Source organism: Podarcis melisellensis (genome assembly GCF_964234715.1).
Source record: "Podarcis melisellensis genome assembly, chromosome: 12".
Lineage (NCBI taxonomy): Eukaryota > Metazoa > Chordata > Lepidosauria > Squamata > Lacertidae > Podarcis > Podarcis melisellensis.
Window position 1 is genome coordinate 42,300,674 of NC_138544.1, and position 21,357 is coordinate 42,322,030.

The window sequence follows — 21,357 nt, forward strand, 5'->3', positions numbered from 1 at the left end:
TTAGTGCCTGAAAACAACTATTGTTACCATTCTGGCAAGGAAACCTGGATGTGCATTTAATGTGATTTGCTCCTTTATCCCTGTGGCAATTATATAAGTAGAAAAGGGAAAGTTACACTCTGTCTAACCCCTTTAAGTTCCACCATTAGGGTGAAGAAGGGCCTGCTAATTTAAAGAGAATAACTTCCAGGTTTTTTTATTATTACAGTATATTAAAAAAATCTTCTTTACCCTCAACATTCTTTGATTCTGATAAATGCTGAATCACTTTCTTGCCTCTGTCCATTTCCTGTTGCTTCCTGTCACTGCATGTAGGTAGGGCTGTGAGATTTTTGCAGCAAAGACTCATCTCTTTGCTTGGCAGCTGCGAAGCAAACGGATTGAAATAGATGAGCGGCATTCACAACATTCGCACCTCCACCCTACTTTTAAAGTGTTTGTTTATCATCTCTTAGGGACGCGGGTGGCGCTGTGGTCTAAACCACTGAGCTTAGGACTTGCCGATCAGAAGGTTGGCGGTTTGAATCCCCGCAATGGTGTGAGCTCCCATTCCTTGGTCCCTGCTCCTGCCAATCCAGCATTTCAAAAGTACGTCAAAGTGCAAATAGATAAATAGGTACTGCTCCGGCGGGAAGGTAAACGGCGTTTCCGTGTGCTGCTCTGGTTTGCCAGAAGCGGCTTAGTCATGCTGGCCACATGACCCGGAAGCTGTACGCCGGCTTCCTCAGTCAATAAAGTGAGATGAGCGCCGCAACCCCAGAGTCGGCCACGACTGGACCTAATGGTCAGGGGTCCCTTTACCTTTACCTTATCATCTCTTAAGGGCCTTTCTCTAAAGAATATTACAGAGCTGGAAAAGGGACAGAAAATGGCAACCAAAGTGACCTAGGGTTTTAGGGAACAGAGTGACTCCCCTGGGAGGAATGGTTGCAGTGTTTGGCGAGGAAAACGTGGAGAGGAAAAGGAGAAATAGAAGCTGGTGAAATGATGCATGTTTCTCCCTATCTCAAATCACTAGAATTCATGGATGCTGAAAGTTGAAAAATCCAGAACAGATAAAAGAAAGCACTTGTTTGTGCAATGCATGGTTAAAACTATGGAAATCAGTTCCACTGGAGGCAATGGATAGGTTTAAAAGAGGGTCGGACAAATTCATGCAGGATAGGGCTATTAGCTATGATTGCTTGTTCTGACTCCACCATTGGAGCAAGTAATGCTTCTGAATACCGGTGCAATAGCTGGAATCCAAGACAAGGGGGAGAGTGCTCTTGCAGTTTGATTCTGCTTCCATGTTTCCTGCTGGCATCTGGTTGGCCACTCTAAGAACAGGATGCTGGGTTTGATGGAAAATTGGCCTGATTCAGACTCTTCTTATGTTCTCCCTCCAAAGCCTCAGCTGCCAATTCTATTGGCAATAATATCTGCCTATTTATTACTACATGTATAGCCAACCTTTCCTGCAAGGAACTCAACATGACATACACAGAACCCAGTCATGGCTCTTTTGTTTAATCTGTAGTTCAGCCCTAAGAGGGAAGCTTTTGATCATACGGTTGGAACTGGCATTTTTGACATAGGTTTCAGATTATACAGGTTTTAATCTTTTTCTTTAAAAACAAAAGAGAACGTGTTACTACTGTCCCGTATCATGGCTATGTCACAAAACTGCCTTAAAAAAGTTGTAAAATAGGCATTCACATTTAGTCTGCCTTCAGATGGCTGCACATTAACTGTTTGCTTTACAATTGTGTGCTTTCTGGTGCAGTCTGCTAACATCCCAAAATGTACTTTCGTAATGGCAGTGGGTCAGCAGCGGAAGGACATCTCAGCTTGCAGACATAAACCGTTTTGCAAGGCAGATTAGTCAGGCCAGCAAGTCTGTTCTCGTAAAAGGTGAAATTGCCTTGACATGTTGTGCTGATAAGAACAGCTAAAGGTATTACATTGAAATATTTTCTCCCTCAAAGTAAGCAACGCACATATTTTGAAGGAAAGAAAAAAATATGAGGCAAAGGGGACTTTTGTTGTGACAGCTGGCTTGACAGCTGTGGTGTATAACTGTGCCACAGCTATACCTTCAGTAAGCCAGCATGCTCTGACGCCACACTGTGGTCTTACAAAGACGAAATGGACAGCCACTGCCCTAATCTATACTTGCCGAAGCTTTAGTTGGATTTTGAACACAGCACGGTGATACAATGGCAGTAAATACAACATAAAGGTAAAGGGAGCCCTGACCATTAGGTCCAGTTGTGACCGACTCTGGGGTTGCGGCGCTCATCTTGCTTTATTGGCTGAGGGAGCCAGTGTGCAGCTTCTGGGTCATGTGGCCAGCATAACTAAGCCGCTTCTGGGGAACCAGAGCAGCACACGGAAACGCTGTTTACCTTCCCGCTGGAGCGGTACCTATTTATCTACTTGCACTCTGATGTGCTTTCGAACTGCTAGGTTGGCAGGAGCAGGGACCGAGCAACGGAGCTCACCCCGTCGTGGGGATTCAAACCGCCACCCTTCTGATCGGCAAGTCCTAGGCTCTGTGGTTTAACCCCCAGCGCCACACGCGCCCCTTAAAATACAGCATACCAGCCACCTAAACCATTTTGCTTCAACTGGTGGGTCATGTGACCCACAACAGGGTTTTAACTAAGGTGGGCTGCTCCAGTAGTACCATAATTCATTTTCTTTTTATTTAAGTTTTGTAATAAGCCTCATGTATGTGCTAAAATGAAGACACAAAAAGGTCAAGGGAAATTGCTATCAACCTGGGGCCCACAATGCGGTGCCTGCAAGCACCACAACCCACTCAGATATGCTCCTTGGAAGCCACTAAGGTCCAGTTTTTTATTTTTAAAAATGAGTATTTTTGACATTCTTGTTGTTTGATTGGGGTTGTATTTTTTGGATGGGTGTGTTGGTGTTTTGTCTGTTAGGAAGCAGCTCTGAGCGTCACCAGTTTTTCTTGTGTGAAATGGGCATCTTGTGGTGCCCTCAATAGCTCTTTAAATTTCCCACTGGGCCCTTGGGCCCCAAAAGATTGGGTACCTCTGCTATAAACCATTACACTGAGGCATTTGCAGCACTCATTCACAAATCAACGGGCAAAAAATTATCAGCAGTGGTGGAACTTGCCCAGTCATGTAATTGTTTACATTTTCCATTGGACCTGTTTAGGAACATAAGACTGGACCAGTAATAAATCTGCAACAATGCCCAAACTGATGCCTCTGTCAGAGTCAAAGGTTTACTACTCTTGAACATGAAGTTTTTTCCAACTTGTGCTGCATTGCCCAGGATACTGTTTTAGCAGAAGTAGTCCCGTCAGAGTTTGACCAAACTGTGGGAGGCAGTGGAAGACAGGAGTGCCTGGCGTGCTTTGGTCCACGGCGTCATGAAGAGTTGGACACGACTAAACAACAACAACAATGCCATCAGACTGTTGTCTGATGCCATCAGACTGTTGTCCATAATATCGGGGTGTAACTCCTTCAATTCTGTTGCTCTGAATAATCCTGGCATTGATATGACAGGTTACATAGGGGAAAGACTCTTTCCAGCTCTCTAGAAAAGCCAGGCAGTGAGATTTAGGCTTAAGGGGACAACCTCAAATCACTAACTCAAGAGCAGTTCTACAGAAGGCAGCAGAACAGTTTCAGAGTATGCAGCTTGAGATTGCAGCCTTAAATGGTAAGCATTTATACAGCACATAATTTTTCCATCCCTGGGCAGAATGCAACAGACGTCTTGAGTGCTTTGCAATAATACAGCATAATTCATTTCTCTCTATGGTACTTTGAATCCTGAGCATTAGGTCATCTTTTCCATACATTTGCCAGAGCAGGATTATTGCACAGAGAAGACTCTCTCCAGGGCTTTGTTCTAAATGACCCAACAGATGAGACACATCATTTTTCTTGAATGTGTTCCACAGTCGGATAATTTTAAGGTCTCCTCTGCCTTTGGTAGTTGGCCCACATTTTCCTGTTAAGTCCAAATGATTTAAAATCCTGCATTTTTCTCCTTGTGGCAAATACATTCTAGAGCCGATTGATCCTATCACTTTGTACATTTAATGGAATAGCTTCGCTCCAGAAGAAATAGATCAACTTCTGTTTCTCCACCGTTATATAAAAACAGTGAGGGAATGTGAGCCTGGGCAAACACTGGAGAGGGGAAAACATGTAGCCAGTTTTAACAATTACATTTTTAAAAAGCAAAATAAATGCCTACAAAAACATAAAGCATTCCTGTGTTGGGAGTGGGCAACCTTGCTAGTTTTTGACCTTTTAAAAAAAGCCGTAGGAGTGCTCTCATTCATGAGTGATACAATGTGGAAAACTTGCTTTAAAAAAGTTCACATAATAGCACACATGTGTGGAAGGAATTAGCATACATGATGCATGTTTTAGCGCATGGATGAGTGTGGAGGTCATAAAGCCACATTCAATGCAGCAGTCACAATAGCCGTGGAGAGAAGGGAAATAGCATTTCCTGAATCACAACTACAAAACAATGTAGCTTGAGTACTGTGAAAACAGCAGCACAACCAGTCCTTTGAGGAAAGTTCTTCAGGGTCTTGGAAACAGACGAGCAACAGCTGTACATTTCATAGAATCAAAGAATTAAAGAGTTGGAGGGAACCCTGAGCATCATCCAACCCCTGCAATACAGGAATCACGTGGGTGGCGAAGAACAGTGTGGAAATCATTCTAAACTGCTGGATCCCTAGTCTGGGGATTCCTACCCCCTTATGATTGCATATGCCAATTATAGTCTCCAATACTTGGTACATTCCCTCCTTCATTGGCATTTTTCTTGGATTTGTACAGCCCAGTTCTAAATGTGCAAACATGGAAGGAAGTCCCATTGAGTTCAGTGTGACTTATTTTCAGCCAATCTACTTAGGACTGCATTCTTTTTCCTTGTCTCTGACTCCTTCTGATTAAATTCCAGAACCATATGTGGCAAGAGTATTGTTAGCCCAGAAGAAATTCTGACGAAAGAAGAATGGCAGACGAAAGTAATGGACTATGCAGAATTGGACAAAATGACAGGAAGGATTCGAAATCTGCGGGATCAGAGATTTACAGAAAATTGGAAGAAGTATATGAATTACTTGAAGAGCAACTGTAATCAACAAATTACGCTAGTAGGACTACAAGAAGTTTTGTAAGGAGAAATATACGAAGTGTTACAAAGTAGAAAAAGATAGAGATATTGGTTATGAGTTTGAAATGTAATAGGGAAGATAAGACATGCATACTGAGAGATTACATTGGAAAATTTTCAGATAGGATTGATGGAAGTCAAAAATTTGAATAAGATGTAAAAGCATGTTTAATTACTGTTGAAAATGATATGTTAAAAAAACTAATAAAAATGTATATATGAAAAAAAATTCGAGAACCATATGCACATAAACTAAAGCATAAAAAAATAGTCATAAACAATAAAGAAAACATTAAAAAATACACAACCAAACTGAACAATTTCCACATAAATCACGAGATCTAATATAAAGATACAAAAAACTGAACAGCAACCCCTCCCCCACAACAAAACCCCCTAAACAGTACCCTAGCCCCAGAATCTGTTCAGCATCTTCAGCTTCTGTAGCTGGAGTCATTCAGTGCCCCAACTTCCCAGGCCAGGTGGGAAAAGGCTTGCAAGGCACAGAGCAGGTCTTCCAGGATTTGCAGCCAAGATGGCATAGGGGCACAGAAAAGAACTGATCAATTTTCCAAGAATGAATATAAGGGTTGCCCCCCCCCTTTTAAATTTTTTACCTGATTGGTGAAAGGTAGACAATCAGTGCTAATTTGTACGTGATACTCCACAGCAAAAACTGCTGACATTATGACGATCATAATCTGCATAAATTCGTTATCTGCATGTTTTAGTACAGTGCCATCGCTAAATGTAAAATTAATATGATATGCATGGAAATAAAAGCGTATGAAGGGAAACATTGTTAATTGTCTTGATGAAACGCTAAGAACTTGGGGGGAGAAATTTCACAGCAATAAAACCAATAAAGGAAAGAGACAATACAATTTTTAAAAGGCATTATTGGCTGCAATCAAGCTAAGTGTAGGGAGCACCAAAGGGACAGGGGGCTTCACAGCTCTCATTGATGTGTAAAGAAAACTCTGCACTTGTAATGTGTGTGGGGGGTGTTATTTATTTATTTATTGCATGTATATCCCCGCTTTTTCTCCAAGGATTGCAAAATGTTTCTCTCCCACCTCATTTAATCCCTGCGACAACCATGTGAGGTAGGTTAGGCTGAGAGATAGTGACTGGCCCAAGGTCACCCAGTGATATTCATGGCTGAGTTCAGATTTGAACCCTAGTCTTCCAACACTTAACACCACACTGGTACGCGATGTCTTTGCTACATACTCTCAGCTACTTTACTATTAAATGCTGCCTTAGAATTCCTTTCACGGATTCCTTTCTGGCTTTTAAATAGCTACTGATGTTTTTTAAAAATAAAAAAATGTACATTTATGAGGAACAACAGCACATGAAATCCGATATAAGCATAGGACCAGCCAAATGAAACAAATAGAAAGGATGCAGAGTTAGGAAGTACAAGGCTCAGTTCGAATCCCTGCCTAGCCTCTGGGTGACTCTGGGCCATCAGTTTACTACTTTCTCCCTCAGGATCAACTTGTTTTCTTCAAGTGACATTGTTTTTAACCAAAAGCAGCTGTGCAGAACTGCAATCTAGATCGGAAGTTGAGGAGTGTGGGGAGAGCAGCTTATCTCTTCCTTTACAGGTCATTTTTCTCTCAGAATAGCCCTCTCTAAGTTTAGCCCTGCCACACTGGGCATTTCTTATCCAGACTTTGGTTAAAGCAAACTTTATTTTTTTAGAAATCCCTCATAAGAAATAAGGCTATGTATACACATTTTATTTTAAAATCATTGGGGACAGAATACTTGGTGTGTCCCACCCCCTATATAGTCCACGTACAATCTAGTTCTATTGAATATCCCCACCCCCTGTGGAAAAGGACTTCTTGGGAACATAACAACTAATTGCTGACTGATTCTGCATTACCCCGCGGTGTGTCCATTTGAAAACAGAAGAAAACAGCAGCCTGGGCAATGGGTGTGTTTGTATCCACACCTGCCCTGGGACATTGTAAGAGGGCGTAGCATCCTTGTAAATACCCTTAAAGTATTCCTGGTTTTGCACCTGTTGGTTATTGAACAAAGTGAGATTCAGAAATGAGATAAGAACTAGAGGCTCCTATGGAGAAACCACCACTGTTACAGGGGATAAGCAAGGAACAAAGGACGCTTTGTGTTTGTCCTGCCTTTATTTTTTTAGTGTGAGGTGTCTGATAGGGAGTTTGTGCAGTTGGAGTTTGTGCTTTGAAACTCTCCTGCAGATCAGGCCTTTTTATTTTGGTCTTGCTCAGTGGCGGCAGCAGCACCCGCCCCGTTTATGATTAAGATCCAGCCTCCTGGCAGCAGCTGACAAATCTGGAAGCTTGCTCACTTCTTTGTGACCTTTCAGTAGATTCCAACAGCACCACACTACTGTTACTAAGGATTCCCCATTCCCTCAATGGACCAACACAGCTACTTCCAATTTTTCTCCACTTAAAGTGCAACGCAAAATCAACCAGTGAGAGAGAGAAATCAATCAGGCAGGCAGGAGGGGCTGGGAGCAGCTTAAATGTGCAAGCCCATTTAAAGAAAGAAAAAAATCCTTAGAATTCCTCTAGATTTGGCCTGATTCCTACTGAGGAGCTGGCTGCCGTCTCCTTTTCTCTTTGATTTAATGACAGAAGTATCCAGGAGGCTTCCAAAGCCAAAGACCCCATATGTTTGACATTCTTTTTCTTCTGGGAAACTGGAAATGACCTTGGACCTCAATGCTTATAGTCAGCCAATTTGTGTGTTTACTGAATTGTTGTTACTATCCCCCCCACCCCAAGGGAATCTAAAGGGAATATACTTTTGCCTGAGACGGAATTTTGGAACTCCAAAAATAACTTTTTGGCTTCTTTGTAATACTTTCTGTGAGTGCTGTTGAGCTTCCCCTTTTTATTCTCTGACCTTTTCACTCTTGCAATCTCTCTCTTGACTTTTCTGCTGATTCTGGTGAGGCCATTGGCTCATTTGCTCTGATGTCATGGTGACCCTGTGTGAGAATGAGAGGCGACAGGGTCTCTCGTGGATCTTTTTGCTTAGCTGAATGCTAATGGGAAGTGCAGAATCTGAATTCTAAGACTGGTCACATGAAACCTCTGGTACATTCAAGCACATGCATATTGCCTACAAGACTTGGGTTACATATGCTTCAGGTTACAGACTCCGCTAACCCAGAAATAGTACCTCGGGTTAAGAACTTTGCTTCAGGATGAGAACAGAAATCGGGCTCCGGTGGCGCAGCAGCAGCGGGAGGCCCCATTAGCTAAAGTGGTGCTTCAGGTTAAGAACAGCTTCAGGTTAAGAACAGACCTCCAGAACAAATTAAGTACTTAACCCGAGGTACCACTGTATTTGAATGACTGAATTCCTCATGCAAATGGAATGATTCTAGATAATGCACTTATAAGCCATAGGCAATTGATACTTGCTGTTTATAAGGTCATATCTTGGAATGCATCAGAACTGTGTGCAGTAAAATATGCACAGTATTATGAGAAACTGTGATTCTCTTAATGTAGATGTACCAAAACAACCAGCTGTGTGAGGGAGCATATGTGTCCACATTAATGCAGCCCGTATACCTCTTAATATGGATGTTACAGAACAATGCAGCTCTGAGGTGCTGTCGGCTTTTTGACATAGACATCAGGATGGGTTTAGATAAGAAGAATTGCTTACTTGGAATTTTGTACCTTTATTACTTCTAAATTAGTATGTTTAGGATTACAAACTAAGGCTGTTATCACGTGCCACTTAAAAAGCACTCTGTGTCTGATACTGGACTAAACTACCTACATTGGCTAATGTGATTTTTAAAAGTAGACTTCTGCTGCTGCCTGCTGCCTGGTGTATGAACATCACCCACACATATGCACAAAATAGTACATGAAGAGACAATTATAGTGTCATGACAGAACAGCCAACTTTTGTAGGTCTCCAAGAGACAATTCTATATTCTGTTCAATTTATTACAGTGCCATATGTACGGTAATTCTTTGCAGTCCTTTATCTGAGACACCACATTTATTGACGTTAAATCTGATTAATGTTGCAAGGTTTAAATTCTGTAGCCTTTATCACAAATGCACTTCCTGAATCAAATTATTCTTCATTGAAACTTTTGTACTGCTTTCTTCCACTATATTTGTAATATGAGTTTTTTTCATTCATCTGACATGATTTGATTGCTAAGAAACCATTCTCTTTCTGTGAACCTGATGCTAGCAAAATCTCTTATGCACTCATTTGGTCCACTATTCACAAGTTATTTCTTAAACATTTGTCCTTTATTTATTTGCCTTCATCCACAGCGTGCAGTTGGCTTGGCTCACTTTCTTAAGCTATCTTTCTACAGCCATTTGTTATCCAGGTACATTTTTGGGATGCAGCTGCTCTGAGTTTGCAGCATTTTTTCGTGCCAGTGAGACCTTGTCTTAGATAAGGAGTTCAAGTCATGTACAAATGATGTGTTTATGGAGCAAGATTTTGAATTTTAACTCAGTAAAGATGTCCTCTTGCCTCATATGTATAATTTACTTAAATATAAACCAGGCTGTTCTGTCTGAGGAAGGAGTTCACTCCTGCTTCTTGGTTTCAGTTAAGGCCTTCAGCAATTCTTGAGTGCAGGAATACAAGCAACTCTTCTGTCACTGTGATTTAAATGAGGTTAGGCTATAGCTCATTATCTGTTTAACAGTTCATTGACACAAGGCACTGGAGGCAGAAAAATCTCAACCTCTTGGGGGGGGGAATGGTACCTGTTAGGTTTCCAAGGGGTTGCTCGAGAGTAAGCAGGCAAATGCCTCCCTGCTCGGCTGTGAAGCCTTGCTTTGGATGCCAAAATAAACTTTATCTGTCCAGAGCGCCACTCTCCCGTGGCTGGCTCATTCACTGGCAGAATCCGTGAGTGGACGGTCCTTAAACTTTTCCCAGCAGAGTAGTTTCTTGACGCCCAGTCTGTGCCTCCCCTTTATCTGTCCAAAATAAACTTTATCTGTCCAGAGCGCCACTCTCCCGTGGCTGGCTCATTCACTGGCAGAATCCGTGAGTGGATGGTTCTTAAACTTTTCCCAGCAGAGTAGTTTCTTGACGCCCAGTCTGTGCCTCCCCTCTCGGCGTGGAAGCTTACTCCCCAGGCAAGGTGTCCTGGCACCGCCTTGCCTCCTCCGAGCCCTGAAGCTCCTCTCCACTGGAGGCGTGGTTACTCTCCTCCGCTGAGGAGGAGCTGCTTCCCACGATCTTTGGGGGCTCTCTGTATTCCATCTGGCTTTTCCCCTTCCCCCCCTGAGCTGATGGCAGTTCCCTGACATCCACCCCCTCCTTAAGACCCCCCTCCCTACTGGTGAGGTCTTTGAACATCTCCTCCTCTATATCGTTGGCTGGCGATGTAGGAAAACCCCGGAAAGAACCACCCTCCTCCTCCGTGGATTCAAAAGCTGCTTCCCATCCTCTCGGGTCCCTTCCCGCTGGTTGAACCTCCCAGTCTGATTCTTCTCCCTTGGACACCTCCCCGCCCTCCTCTTCTGAGGCAGGGAAACCTACGAAGTCCCCTTTGTCGTCCGTGGGTCCGAACTCCTCCTCCTGGAACCTAGTTATTGGTTTAGGCTTATGTGGGAACAAACCATGGAATTCTTCCACCAGATAACCCTCTGTGATGGATTCTGCGGGAACCCACGTGTTTTTGGATCTGGGTTCTCCCTCCCAGGCCACCAAGTACTCTACCTGGTGCCCTCTCCACCTAGAATCACGTATTTCCGTTGCTTCATTACAATGTTCCCTTTCCTCTGCCCATGGATGGGTAGTCACCCCTCCCTCCCTCCCTCCCTCCCCGGGAAGCCCCACCCCTCCCTGTGATGCAAAAACAGGGATCTATGGAACACTGGATGTATCCTCATGCTGTCCTGCAATTTCAGACTGAAGGCCACTGAGTTAACCTGCTGTATTACCCCAAAGGGCCCCAGCCGTCTAGGCTGCAACTTTTTTCAACCTCCCTTTAGGGGCAAACCCTGGGACGACAACCGCACCCTGTCTCCCACCCGTATGACCTCCCCCGGCCTGTGGTGCCTGCCTGCCTGCCTTTTGTAGACTTCTTTAGCCCTTTCCAAGTTTAGCCGGAGTTGTTGGTGCAAGGCCTCCATCTCTTCTGCAAATTGCTCCACCGCTGGCACACTCCATTCCTCCTCTTCACACCCTGGGAAGGCCCTGGGGTGACAACCCTAATTGGCCATGAAGGGGCTCATTCCCGTGGACACGTGTTCAGCGTTGTTGTACGCAAATTCAGCTAGCGCCAATTTCTCTACCCAATCGTTCTGCCTCTCACTGACATAACAGTGTAGGTACTGCTGTAGTATTCTGTTCTCCCTTTCGGCCTGGCTGTTGGTTTCTGGGTGCCTTGCCGTCAAGAAGCTCACCTCTACTTGCAGCAAGCTCATGAGTTCCCGCCAGAACCACGAGGTAAATTGTCTTCCTCGATCGGATACAACCCTCAGTGGAGTCCCACGCAGCCTAAAAATGTGGTCCACAAACAGCCTGGCTGTCTCCTCTGCTGACACCGCATGAGAGCAGGCCACGAAATGGCACATTTTGGTCAGTAGATTGACCGCCACCACCACTGCTGTTTCCCCCCTTGACTTGGGCAGATCTGTCATAAAAGCAATGGACACCACTTCCCAGGGCCTCTCCGGTGTTGGTAAGGGTTCCAGTAACCCTGTTGGTGCGGTTCTTTCCCCTTTGGCCCTCTGGCACCTGTCGCACCCCCGGACATATTCTTGTACATCTTCCCTTACCTTGGGCCACCAGAACTGTCTGGTGACTAGTAGAATGGTCTTATGCTGCCCAAAATGCCCGGCTGTTGGGTTGTCATGGAGCTGCCTAAGTATCTTGGCCCTCAATGTCTCTCCCAGCTCTTTGTAGTACAGGGGCCCTCCTTTTTCCTCAAACCCCCCATTTCCCCCCTTTCCATCTCTGAGCTCCCTGATTTTAGTCTGAGCAAACTCATCGTGTCTGGTCAGCCCAACCAGTTCTTGCTCCCTTACCAGTGCTCCCCCACACGACCAGCGGTCTTCTGGGAACACGTGCCTGGCCACAGGAGGTCCTTCCCCTTCCATGTACTCAGGTTTCCTGGAAAGTACGTCTGCCCTCACATTCCCCCCCCCCCCGGTACGTATTGTATTTCGAAGTGATACTGTGAGAACATCTGTGACCATCTGACCTGTCTCTGGTTAAGCATGCACGCTGTCCGCCAGTATTCCAGGTACTTGTGGTCTGTTCGGACCTGGATCTGGTGCCGTGCCCCAATCAAAAAGTGTCTCCACAGCCGAAAGGCCACGTAAATGGCCAGCAATTCTTTGTCATAAACAGTAATTTTGCTCCGACTTGCTCAGTTTCCTGGACAAAAACGCACAAGGTCGCCAGTCTTCCCCTGAACCTTGTTGCAGCAGTACTGCTCTGATGGCCCGGTCTGAAGCGTCCGTCTCCACTCTCAGTGGCTTCCCCGGATCCACGTGCAGGAGCTGCTCCTCAGAGGCGAACGCCTTCTTTAACCTTTCAAAGGACTGCTGCGCTTCCTTGGTGCACGCAAACTTCTTCTTGCTGCTAAGACAATCCGTTATGGGTGCTGCCAAGTTAGCGAAGTTCTTGATGAACTTCCTGTAGAAGTTGCTGAACCCTAGGAACCTCTGCACATCCTTCTTTGTTTTGGGGTCTTCCATTCCAGCACTGCTTTCACCTTCTCCGGATCCATGGCCAGCCCCTTGTCCGACAGTCGGTACCCCAGGAACTCAACCTCCCACAACTGATGTTTCTTCAATCTCTCTAGCACCTGCCTGACGTCTTTCACGTGCTGTGCTTCATTTTCAGAGATTAAAACATCATACAAAAAGGCCACACAATTCTTGTACAGCAGGGGGCCCAACACATTGTGCATAAAGGCTTGAAAGCAGGCAGAACCCCCTTGTAATCCGAACGGCATGATGAGATATTCAAATGCCCCCAGGGGGGGTTAACATCGTCGTCTTTCATTCGTCTCCCTCTCTCCCTCTGATCAGACTGTACGCCCCCCTGAGGTCCAGCTTGGTAAAAATTTTGCCCTGCCTCACCCGCGTCAAAACATCGTCAATTCTGGGCATGGGGAAGGCTACGGGGTCTGTTCTACTGTTCACGAGCCTATAATCCACTACCAAAAGAGGCTGGTTAGACTGTTTCTTGTCCACAAAGAGTACTGAACTTCCCCCTACAGCCTTGGATTCCCTTATGAAACTGCCTCAACTCATGCATCTCCTGGTCGGACATGGCATACAGCTTACCCACCAGCAACTGGACCCCTGGAAGCAGGTTGATTTGGCAGTCATATGGTCTGTGGGGGGGCAGCCTGTCAGACTCTGTCTCGCTGAACACCTCCTTCAAATCTGCATACTGCGGTGGCACGCGCCCCTTCTCCTCCAGAGTCACCCCAGCCACCCTGGCCATAGTCATTCTTGGTACCTTCCCTCCCAGCAGTGTTCCAAGCAGTGAGCTGACACAAAGGTGAGTGAACGTTGATGCCACGACACCACTGGGTCATGGAGTGCCAGCCAGCTCATTCCCAGTATAATGGGGGGGGGGTCCCGCCAGTGTGGCCACGTGAAAGGCAATGGTTTCAGTGTGCCTAGAAACCCTCATCCTCATTGGTGGTGTCTGGTGTGTCACTCCACCCCCAGTAGCTCCCTGCCATCAATGGTGGTCACCTGCAAGGGGAAATCTAGTGGCAACAGGTGTAGCTGGTGCTCCAGAGCGAAGTCTCTACTGAAGAAATTACACGACGAACCTGAATCCAGCAGAGCATTCACTTGTACTGGGTGCCCATTTGGGAATTCTAGCACCACTTCAACTGCTATGGCTGCCTTAGGAGGGTATGGTTGGGGCTCTTCTACTGGTCACTTTTTCGTTTCCCTGCACCTGCGCCTTCTCTCCCTCTTCCTCTTGGCTTGCTGCCCCCATCATGCCTTGCCAGGCTTTTCTCTGGGGACAGACCTTCGCGAAATGTCCAGGGCGCTGACAGTCGAAACACTTCTTGGCTGTTTTCCAGTCCCTTCCCTCCTTCTTCCTGAGCTTACTGGCATTTGAAACCGCGCGTGCACGGGCTCCATCAATTTTAATCAACTTAGCATATTTAAAATGAGTTGCTAATACATTCTAGTAATAGGTATTCAGCAACTGAACTACAATGCTGTGAAATAATTGGGTGCACTCAAGTGCAGTTTTTGCACAGATTTAAGATATACTAAAAAGGTAAAGGTAAAGGGACCCCTGACCATTAGGTCCAGTCATGACTGACTCTGGGGTTGCGGCACTCAGCTTGCTTTATTGGCCGAGGGAGCCGGTGTACAGGATGACTAAGCCGCTTCTGGCGTGCTTTCGAACTGCTAGGTTGGCAGTCACGGGGATTCGAACCACCAACCTTCTAATCAGCAAGTCCTAGGCTCTGTGGTTTAACCCACAGCGCTACCCGCATCCCCATAAGATATACTAGTTGGCTTTAAATGGTATCTGCAAGTGCAGGTACTATTTATTTTTTAAACTGAAAAGTTACACACTTCAGTATACCCAAGAAAAAAAACACCAAGGCAGTTTACAACAAGAAAACCAATATAATAAAACACTAATTACCAATATTTTTTTCAGAATTTAGTTGGGGGGGGGGAGGGAGAGAGAGAGAAAGCAAAGCAAAAACATGGGCCACAAGAAACAGCTCCTTGTACAAAGGGGAACACAAAAATTCCCCTGGAGCAATTTGCAAATATTCCAGCAGGAAGTTATTTTATTATTTAAAAATCCAAAAGCCTTACTTGCTCTCTGCAATAAATCCAAGGCAGGTTGGGCACAATTCACATGTTGGCCCCATAAATTTGGGATCTGTGCAGTTACAGACTCCACACTTGCAGATTCCTCTGCCATTACAGATTTGCCCATTTCCAGCTTCACATGGGGCAGTATCCATGTAGCACTCACAAGCAGAGCCTGTGTAATTTTCTGTGCATTCACACTCACCACATTTACATTCACCATGTCCTGCAATAAAAAGATAGGTATTTAGTTTCTATAAAGCACATGAAATTGAACATCAACAACTGCCATAATCTGATTTAATTTGACAGAAGCATTCAAAGTTGATTGAATTTCCTACCACCCAGGTAAAGGATTAGATCATGTGACTTCTATTTCAACCACAAGATCCAGTACTGCAAGTCTCTTCCACAGTTCCAAGGAGAGGACATGCTGTAGCACTAATCTCCAAAGGCCAACTCTATAGAGACAATGGTGTCCTGTCTGCAGGATATGAGGTCCACATTGTAGCCCTACAAATTTCTATGAGATTAATGGAGAACTGCTATGAGCGTGCTTTCATAGAATGAGGCTTGGTAAAAGTTGGGTCTTGCATGTTGTGGCTATACATGACTTGACCATCTGACTGTAGTAGAGCATAAGACCTTGGTCTGCCTCAGAGGCCAGCAAACCTGGGAACAATGTGCCTTTAGAAACCAAGGGAAGAAAATCATTGTTGCTAAACAATTTTGAGGTTCATCTTGCATGCCATTATCTAACCACTCACTCTGCTATGTCCACTGGCAGTTTGCTAAGAGTGCTGATTTTAGACTGCACTGTCACTTGGAGCTCCTAATCAGAATTTTCTCCTTTCAAAATGGTGTCAAAAGTTGGCACAAAGGTAAGGGATTAATGGTGTTTGGCAGGTTTCTCCCCATTTTATCTTCCTAACCTGTACTGTCCAAAGTGGACAGTTTTGGCTCTCTCTGTAATCTCTCAAGTTGCACTTCCACTGAATGGCTCCCACCACAGCAAGGGCCAGCATGCACTGCCTCTAGATAATAAGAACTGGAGACATTGTGGGCACTGGAAGTCCCTGTGGGGGCCAGAGCAGCTGTATAGGGTCTTCGCTTTAGGGTCTTTGACAATACTTAGTTGTAGGCTCAGTGATTACTCATTTCCCAGTTGGCCCCATGAGTCAGAAAATAAGAGGAAAAGCAAAAGTGGAGAATAAAAGGTTTGTTTGTTTGTTAAGGCAAAAAGGAATGATCCAGAAAAAGGAGTAGAAAATAACAGAAACCAACAAAAAGGGCCAAAGGAAGTACACACTGTAGATAGAGGAGCTGCAGCTGAACAACTTGGCCTGGGTAAGATAGGACCAGATCTGGTGGTTGAATTCTAGGCCACATAACTCCTGCCTTTTACTTGATGTCTCTCGTAAATTTATAAATTAAAGTCTTGTGAAGGCATATAATAAGGGCTACAGTGTATGATTCTCCTCAGAAAAAGCCTCTCTCCTTTTACTAATAGTATTACTGTGTACTGTGTTGCACAGCAGAGTATCGTAAGCCAAGAAGATCTCCCAAATGTTAGGCTCTCATGCTTAGAAATAAGTACAGGACTGCATCCAAGCATTCCCCTTCCTCCAGAGGAACTTCTGAATCCTTAAAGTTTAAAAGGGTCAGTTCATTACCTCCACAAATCAAGCCATCAGATCGATCACAGTTGAAGTTATCACATTCGCAAAACCGGCCAGAGTAGATCTCATTTGCATTCTCTCTCTTCCTGCACACACACTGTCCACAAATACATTCTCCATTGTTACTACATATTTCTGAACTGTTTGCTGGTCTACAGGTGCCTGACATATCTTCACTGTTTACTTCATCCATGCTGCATTCACAGAGCTTTCCAATACGTCCTGGTTTACACCTAAAAGTGAAAATGGTTCTCATTACTAAACTGTTAACTAAAATCAATGCAAAACTTTCTTTCCCCTTATATACATATTGAGAAGAAGGGGGTGGGATGAGATACAGGAAACAGTCTCTTTCACGAGAGCATGATTCATCCTAGAGGCAGACGTTCCAAAACTGAAGAGCAGCAGTTTGAGGAAGCTGCTGAATGACTCTTCTACAAAGTTCATTGATATAGCAGCTGCTACTAATTGCTGTAAAAATAATATAAATGCTAATTTATTCCAAAGGTGAAATGAGGCACATGCCTGCTTGACACACCAGACATTCATTTTTCTATGCTAGAAAGGTCTTGAAGAATGGTCTGCTACAATTGCACTTAAGAACAGGTCCAATTAGCCTGCAACAGTATTAATATTCACCACTTTAATAATAATAATAATAATAATAATAATAATAGTTATATATTTGTTTACTGCCCACTTTATTCCCCACAGGACTCAAACAGATAAAAACACACACCCATAAAGTACCTAGCTTTTTCAAAAACGAAAATGAAACAAAAAAACAGTGTGGTCAAAATTACTTTTAGAAATACATGGGAATTTAAAGATCCTCGTAGGAATAAGCTGCCAGTGTTCATGGGGGAAAGGAAGGCAGGAGGGGCCAGTATGCTATGACTGAAGGTACCTGAAGGCCCAGCATTAAAATACAAATTTCATGCTTGCTTAAGGAGCTGACTTGGGTTCCCTTCCCTTTATTCATACGTTTTTTCCTATATGAGGAGAAAGGACACACAACTTCTCTTTGTGTAAGGATTATGTGGCACAGGAAGGAAAGAGGCTAAGAAAGAAACAAGACGCAGTGCAGAAATAGCAGGAGACGGGAAAATGAGAAGGAAAATTAGGTATGTGGTAGGAATTGGGAAAAAGTTGAGGTTTGGAGAAAGAGAGGCAGGTGGTGGATAGAAATGATGAATGAAAAAAATGAGTGAAGGGCCATTTAAAGTAGGAGGAAAAGGGGAGTGGCAGAGAATAGGGAATCTCATGAGTTCTCCAAAGCATCTATTTTCAGTGTCGAGACTCAACCCTGAAGCATGTGAGGAATACATGGAGGTTCTCCTGAGCTGGTGGACAGCACATTCCCTTCAGCGCTGATTCCACCCAAGAAGAATCAGGGAAAGGTCTTCCAACTAAATTTGTGTCTAGTCTGGGATATTTGGGGGGGGGGGCATTTACAGTCAAGGGATATTTTATTTCCTAGCAGATTTATCTGAGGGAGAGAAAAAACATTAATATTTATCTACCTGCAGGCACCACACTCAAATGTTCCACTTCCATAGGAGCAAATAGGGCTGTCTGGAATTCCGTCCTTGTGACATTCACATTCACAGATGAACTCCAGATTAATTTCTACCTCTTCAGTGAAACCTAGTGGCTTGATTTTAATGGTTTCACCCTGCCCTTTTTCTGGACACTGGTTGGCTGTTACTTTAATCTCAAAGCTAACCTGTAAGCAAAATAAAGAGTACATAGGTAAATTGTTTGACACTGATTAGGGGTGGGGGGTGAAGCAATAGCCCACTGATTCCAGAATGCAGAAAGTTACCTCATCTCCAATTGAAATGTTGGAGCACTTTCTTCCTTCATCTCCTGTACCATTCACTCCATTCTTGCAGAAAGATTTATATTCAATTGTGACTTCTTTTGGTAGTTTGTTGTTTTCCAGAATGACTTCTGAAGACAATGACTAACACAAAAGTCAAGCAGTTTGGTGAAGGATAATGGAACATGCAGCCCAACTTCATCTGGAAAGCCACAGGTTTTTCTGCGCTGTGGTCTCCCAGATTGTCCAAACAGTTCCTTAAAAACACTTGGAAAATACTCTCTTGCAAGAGATACATGTTCAACAGATTCTATCTACTCCTTTTAAAATGTGCATTTTTGAAGGGACTACAGTGGTACCTTGGTTCTCAAACACCATGGTACTCAAACAACTTGGAACCCAAGCACTGCAAACTTGGAAGTAAGTGTTCCTGTTTGTGAACTTTTTCCGGAAGCTGAACGTGCTCCGTTTTGAGTGCCACACTTACATTTTGAGAGTTATGCTGAGTTCTGTCTGTTTTTGCTATTTATTTTGCATTTTTGTTTTCGTGGCTCTTTTTTCTTTTGTTTTTGTTACTGTGTGGAACCCAGTTCAGCTACTGATTGATTGTGTGACATTGTTTATTGCTTTCATTTTATGGTTCAATGGTCTTGTTAGATAGTAAAATTCATGTTAAATTCCTGTTTTAGGGGTTGTTTTTTTAAAGTCTGGAACGAATGAATCCATTTTGCATTACTTTCTATGGGAAAGCACATCTTGATTTTGGAACGGACTTCCAGAATGGATTAAGTTTGAGAACCAAGGTACCGCTGTATTAGTTTTCTCTGTATCTTGACACAGCAAGTTTTGAACTAGTGTTACCATTTTCTCGTGGGTTTTGTGCAGCCAGCTTCATTGTAGCTTACAAAACGGATAAAAGAGATTGATAAAATTGTATTGCTGGTAAGATCAGCACTGCTACTTTCCTCTCCCGACTCCTCCCCCGATAAACCACACAGAAACATATCGAAAAGGACTGCAGACTGTTTAAGGCTTTATAGGTTAAAATCAGCACTTTGAACTGGGTCTGGAAACTGACAGCTAGTGCAGTCAAGCCAGGACCGGTGTAATCTGCTCAAACCTGTCTTGCCCTGTGAGCAAGGTCTCTGGGTGGCTAGAATGGGAAGCTACCAACTCTTTTTATACTACATATACAACCCAGAACCTCATCTGCTTAATTAAGGGATGGGGAACCTCCAGCCAGGCCTCCCCATTTGGCACAAGAGTCCAAGCCATGGCTACCTGCCCTACACCTAATGTTGTATGTGACAAGTGTGGGGCACGTAAAGGCAGGACTTGGTAAAAGGTGCTTTGAAGCTGATCATCAGTGCTGGAGAAGCACTGCACAAAGGGTTTCTTCAGTGCTGACCGTCAGCTGACTGATGGCAATACTGCACACATTTTTTGCTTATACATTTGATTTCAAACCATGCAAGCAAAGATTGCCATTGCAACATCAGGTGATTGACAAGGGGGTGGCCCTGTCCACCTGTTAAACTTGACTTGTGTGTATATGTATATGTATATGTATATGTATATGTATATGTGGCCAGGTCCGGATCCCCACTGGAGTCTTCAACAAAATACATCCTTTATTGTATACAAAACACATTGTCTTTGGGTGTATGTGGCGATAATGAAAACTGGTGAACTCACATTGTAGGCATCAATTATCAGTTGAATCACGTTACTGGAGTTAGAAGAGCGTGTTCCCACGGCAGATTTTGGAATCAAATTTTTGAGCTCCTTTACATGAGAAGAGTGAGAAAACCATTCAGTTAAAATCATAAGCAGCACATTTATTCTATACACAAAATGCTATTTATAGAAAACCATAAAAAAGTTAAAGGAGCCCTGACAGTTAAGTCCAGTCGTGAATGACTCTGGGGTTGCGGCGTTCATCTTGTTTTACTGGCCGAGGGAGCCGGCTTTTGTCCGTAAACAGTTTTTCCAGGTTATGTGGCCAGCATGACTAAGCCGCTTCTGGTGAAACCAGAGCAGCGCATGGAAACGCTATTTACCTTCCCGCTGGAGATTATTTTATTTATTTATTTATTTATTTATTTATTTATTTATTTATTTTAAAAGATAGCTGAAGGTAGCCCTGTTTAAGGAAGTTTTTAATGTCTGATGCTGTATTGTTTTTAATATTTGGTTGGAAGCTGCCCAGAGTGGCTGGGGAAACCAGCCAGATGGGCGGGGTATAAATAATAAATTATTATTATTATCATCTACTTGCACTCTGACGTGCTTTCGAACCGCTAGGTTGGCAGGAGCTGGGACCGAGCAACGGGAGCTTACCCCATTGTGGGGATTCGAACCGCCAACCTTCCAATCGAAATGACTGCTCCGCGCTTAAAACGGGGGGCGCCCTTTATGTGGACGCGCGCAGTCCCTAGATCTGGAGCAGCTCCAACAGCATAGTCTTGGTTTTGCCTTCCCTCAGGTGGGATACCTGGAGGTCTCCGCCTACCTCAGTCAGTTGTCCAATCCCACCTGGGGGAAGCGTTGCCAAGGAGACCAGGCCAGGTAGGGGAGGGATTACCTGCCCACACAATAAAGGGAGGATCTTACCTGGGAATCCTCACTTGGCTCCAGAGATTCTCCCACCCTACCCACCCTCAGTTAATGTCTTATTTTGCAGGTTAACTTTTCTTCACAGGTATGCGGGCGCTGCCACGTTAAGGTTGCTGTTAAAGGGCCGGAAAGGAATTTCCCTGCATTGGCAGGTTTCGCCTTTCCCGTAGCAAAACGTCACAACTTTGGCGGTATCAGGCCTTGGGCGAAATCCTTTAGTCCATCTTCCTCTTTGTGGCGGAGATACCAGGGT

General features: G+C 44.3%; 1 protein-coding gene across 1 annotated transcript in view; it reads right to left on the reverse strand.

The window, feature by feature from the left end:
• Positions 1–21,357, reverse strand: part of LOC309381141 (integrin beta-1-like) — a 39,350-nt gene that overhangs the window by 410 nt on the left and 17,583 nt on the right. The window contains exons 9-16 of the mRNA XM_081931702.1: positions 20,184–20,273; positions 18,492–18,632; positions 18,190–18,392; positions 16,661–16,899; positions 14,991–15,213; positions 8,071–8,155; positions 5,784–5,867; positions 232–364 (exon numbers count right to left, since the gene is read on the reverse strand). Coding sequence (XP_081787828.1) covers positions 232–364; positions 5,784–5,867; positions 8,071–8,155; positions 14,991–15,213; positions 16,661–16,899; positions 18,190–18,392; positions 18,492–18,632; positions 20,184–20,273 — 1,198 coding nt within the window. The remainder of the gene's footprint in view (positions 1–231; positions 365–5,783; positions 5,868–8,070; positions 8,156–14,990; positions 15,214–16,660; positions 16,900–18,189; positions 18,393–18,491; positions 18,633–20,183; positions 20,274–21,357) is intronic.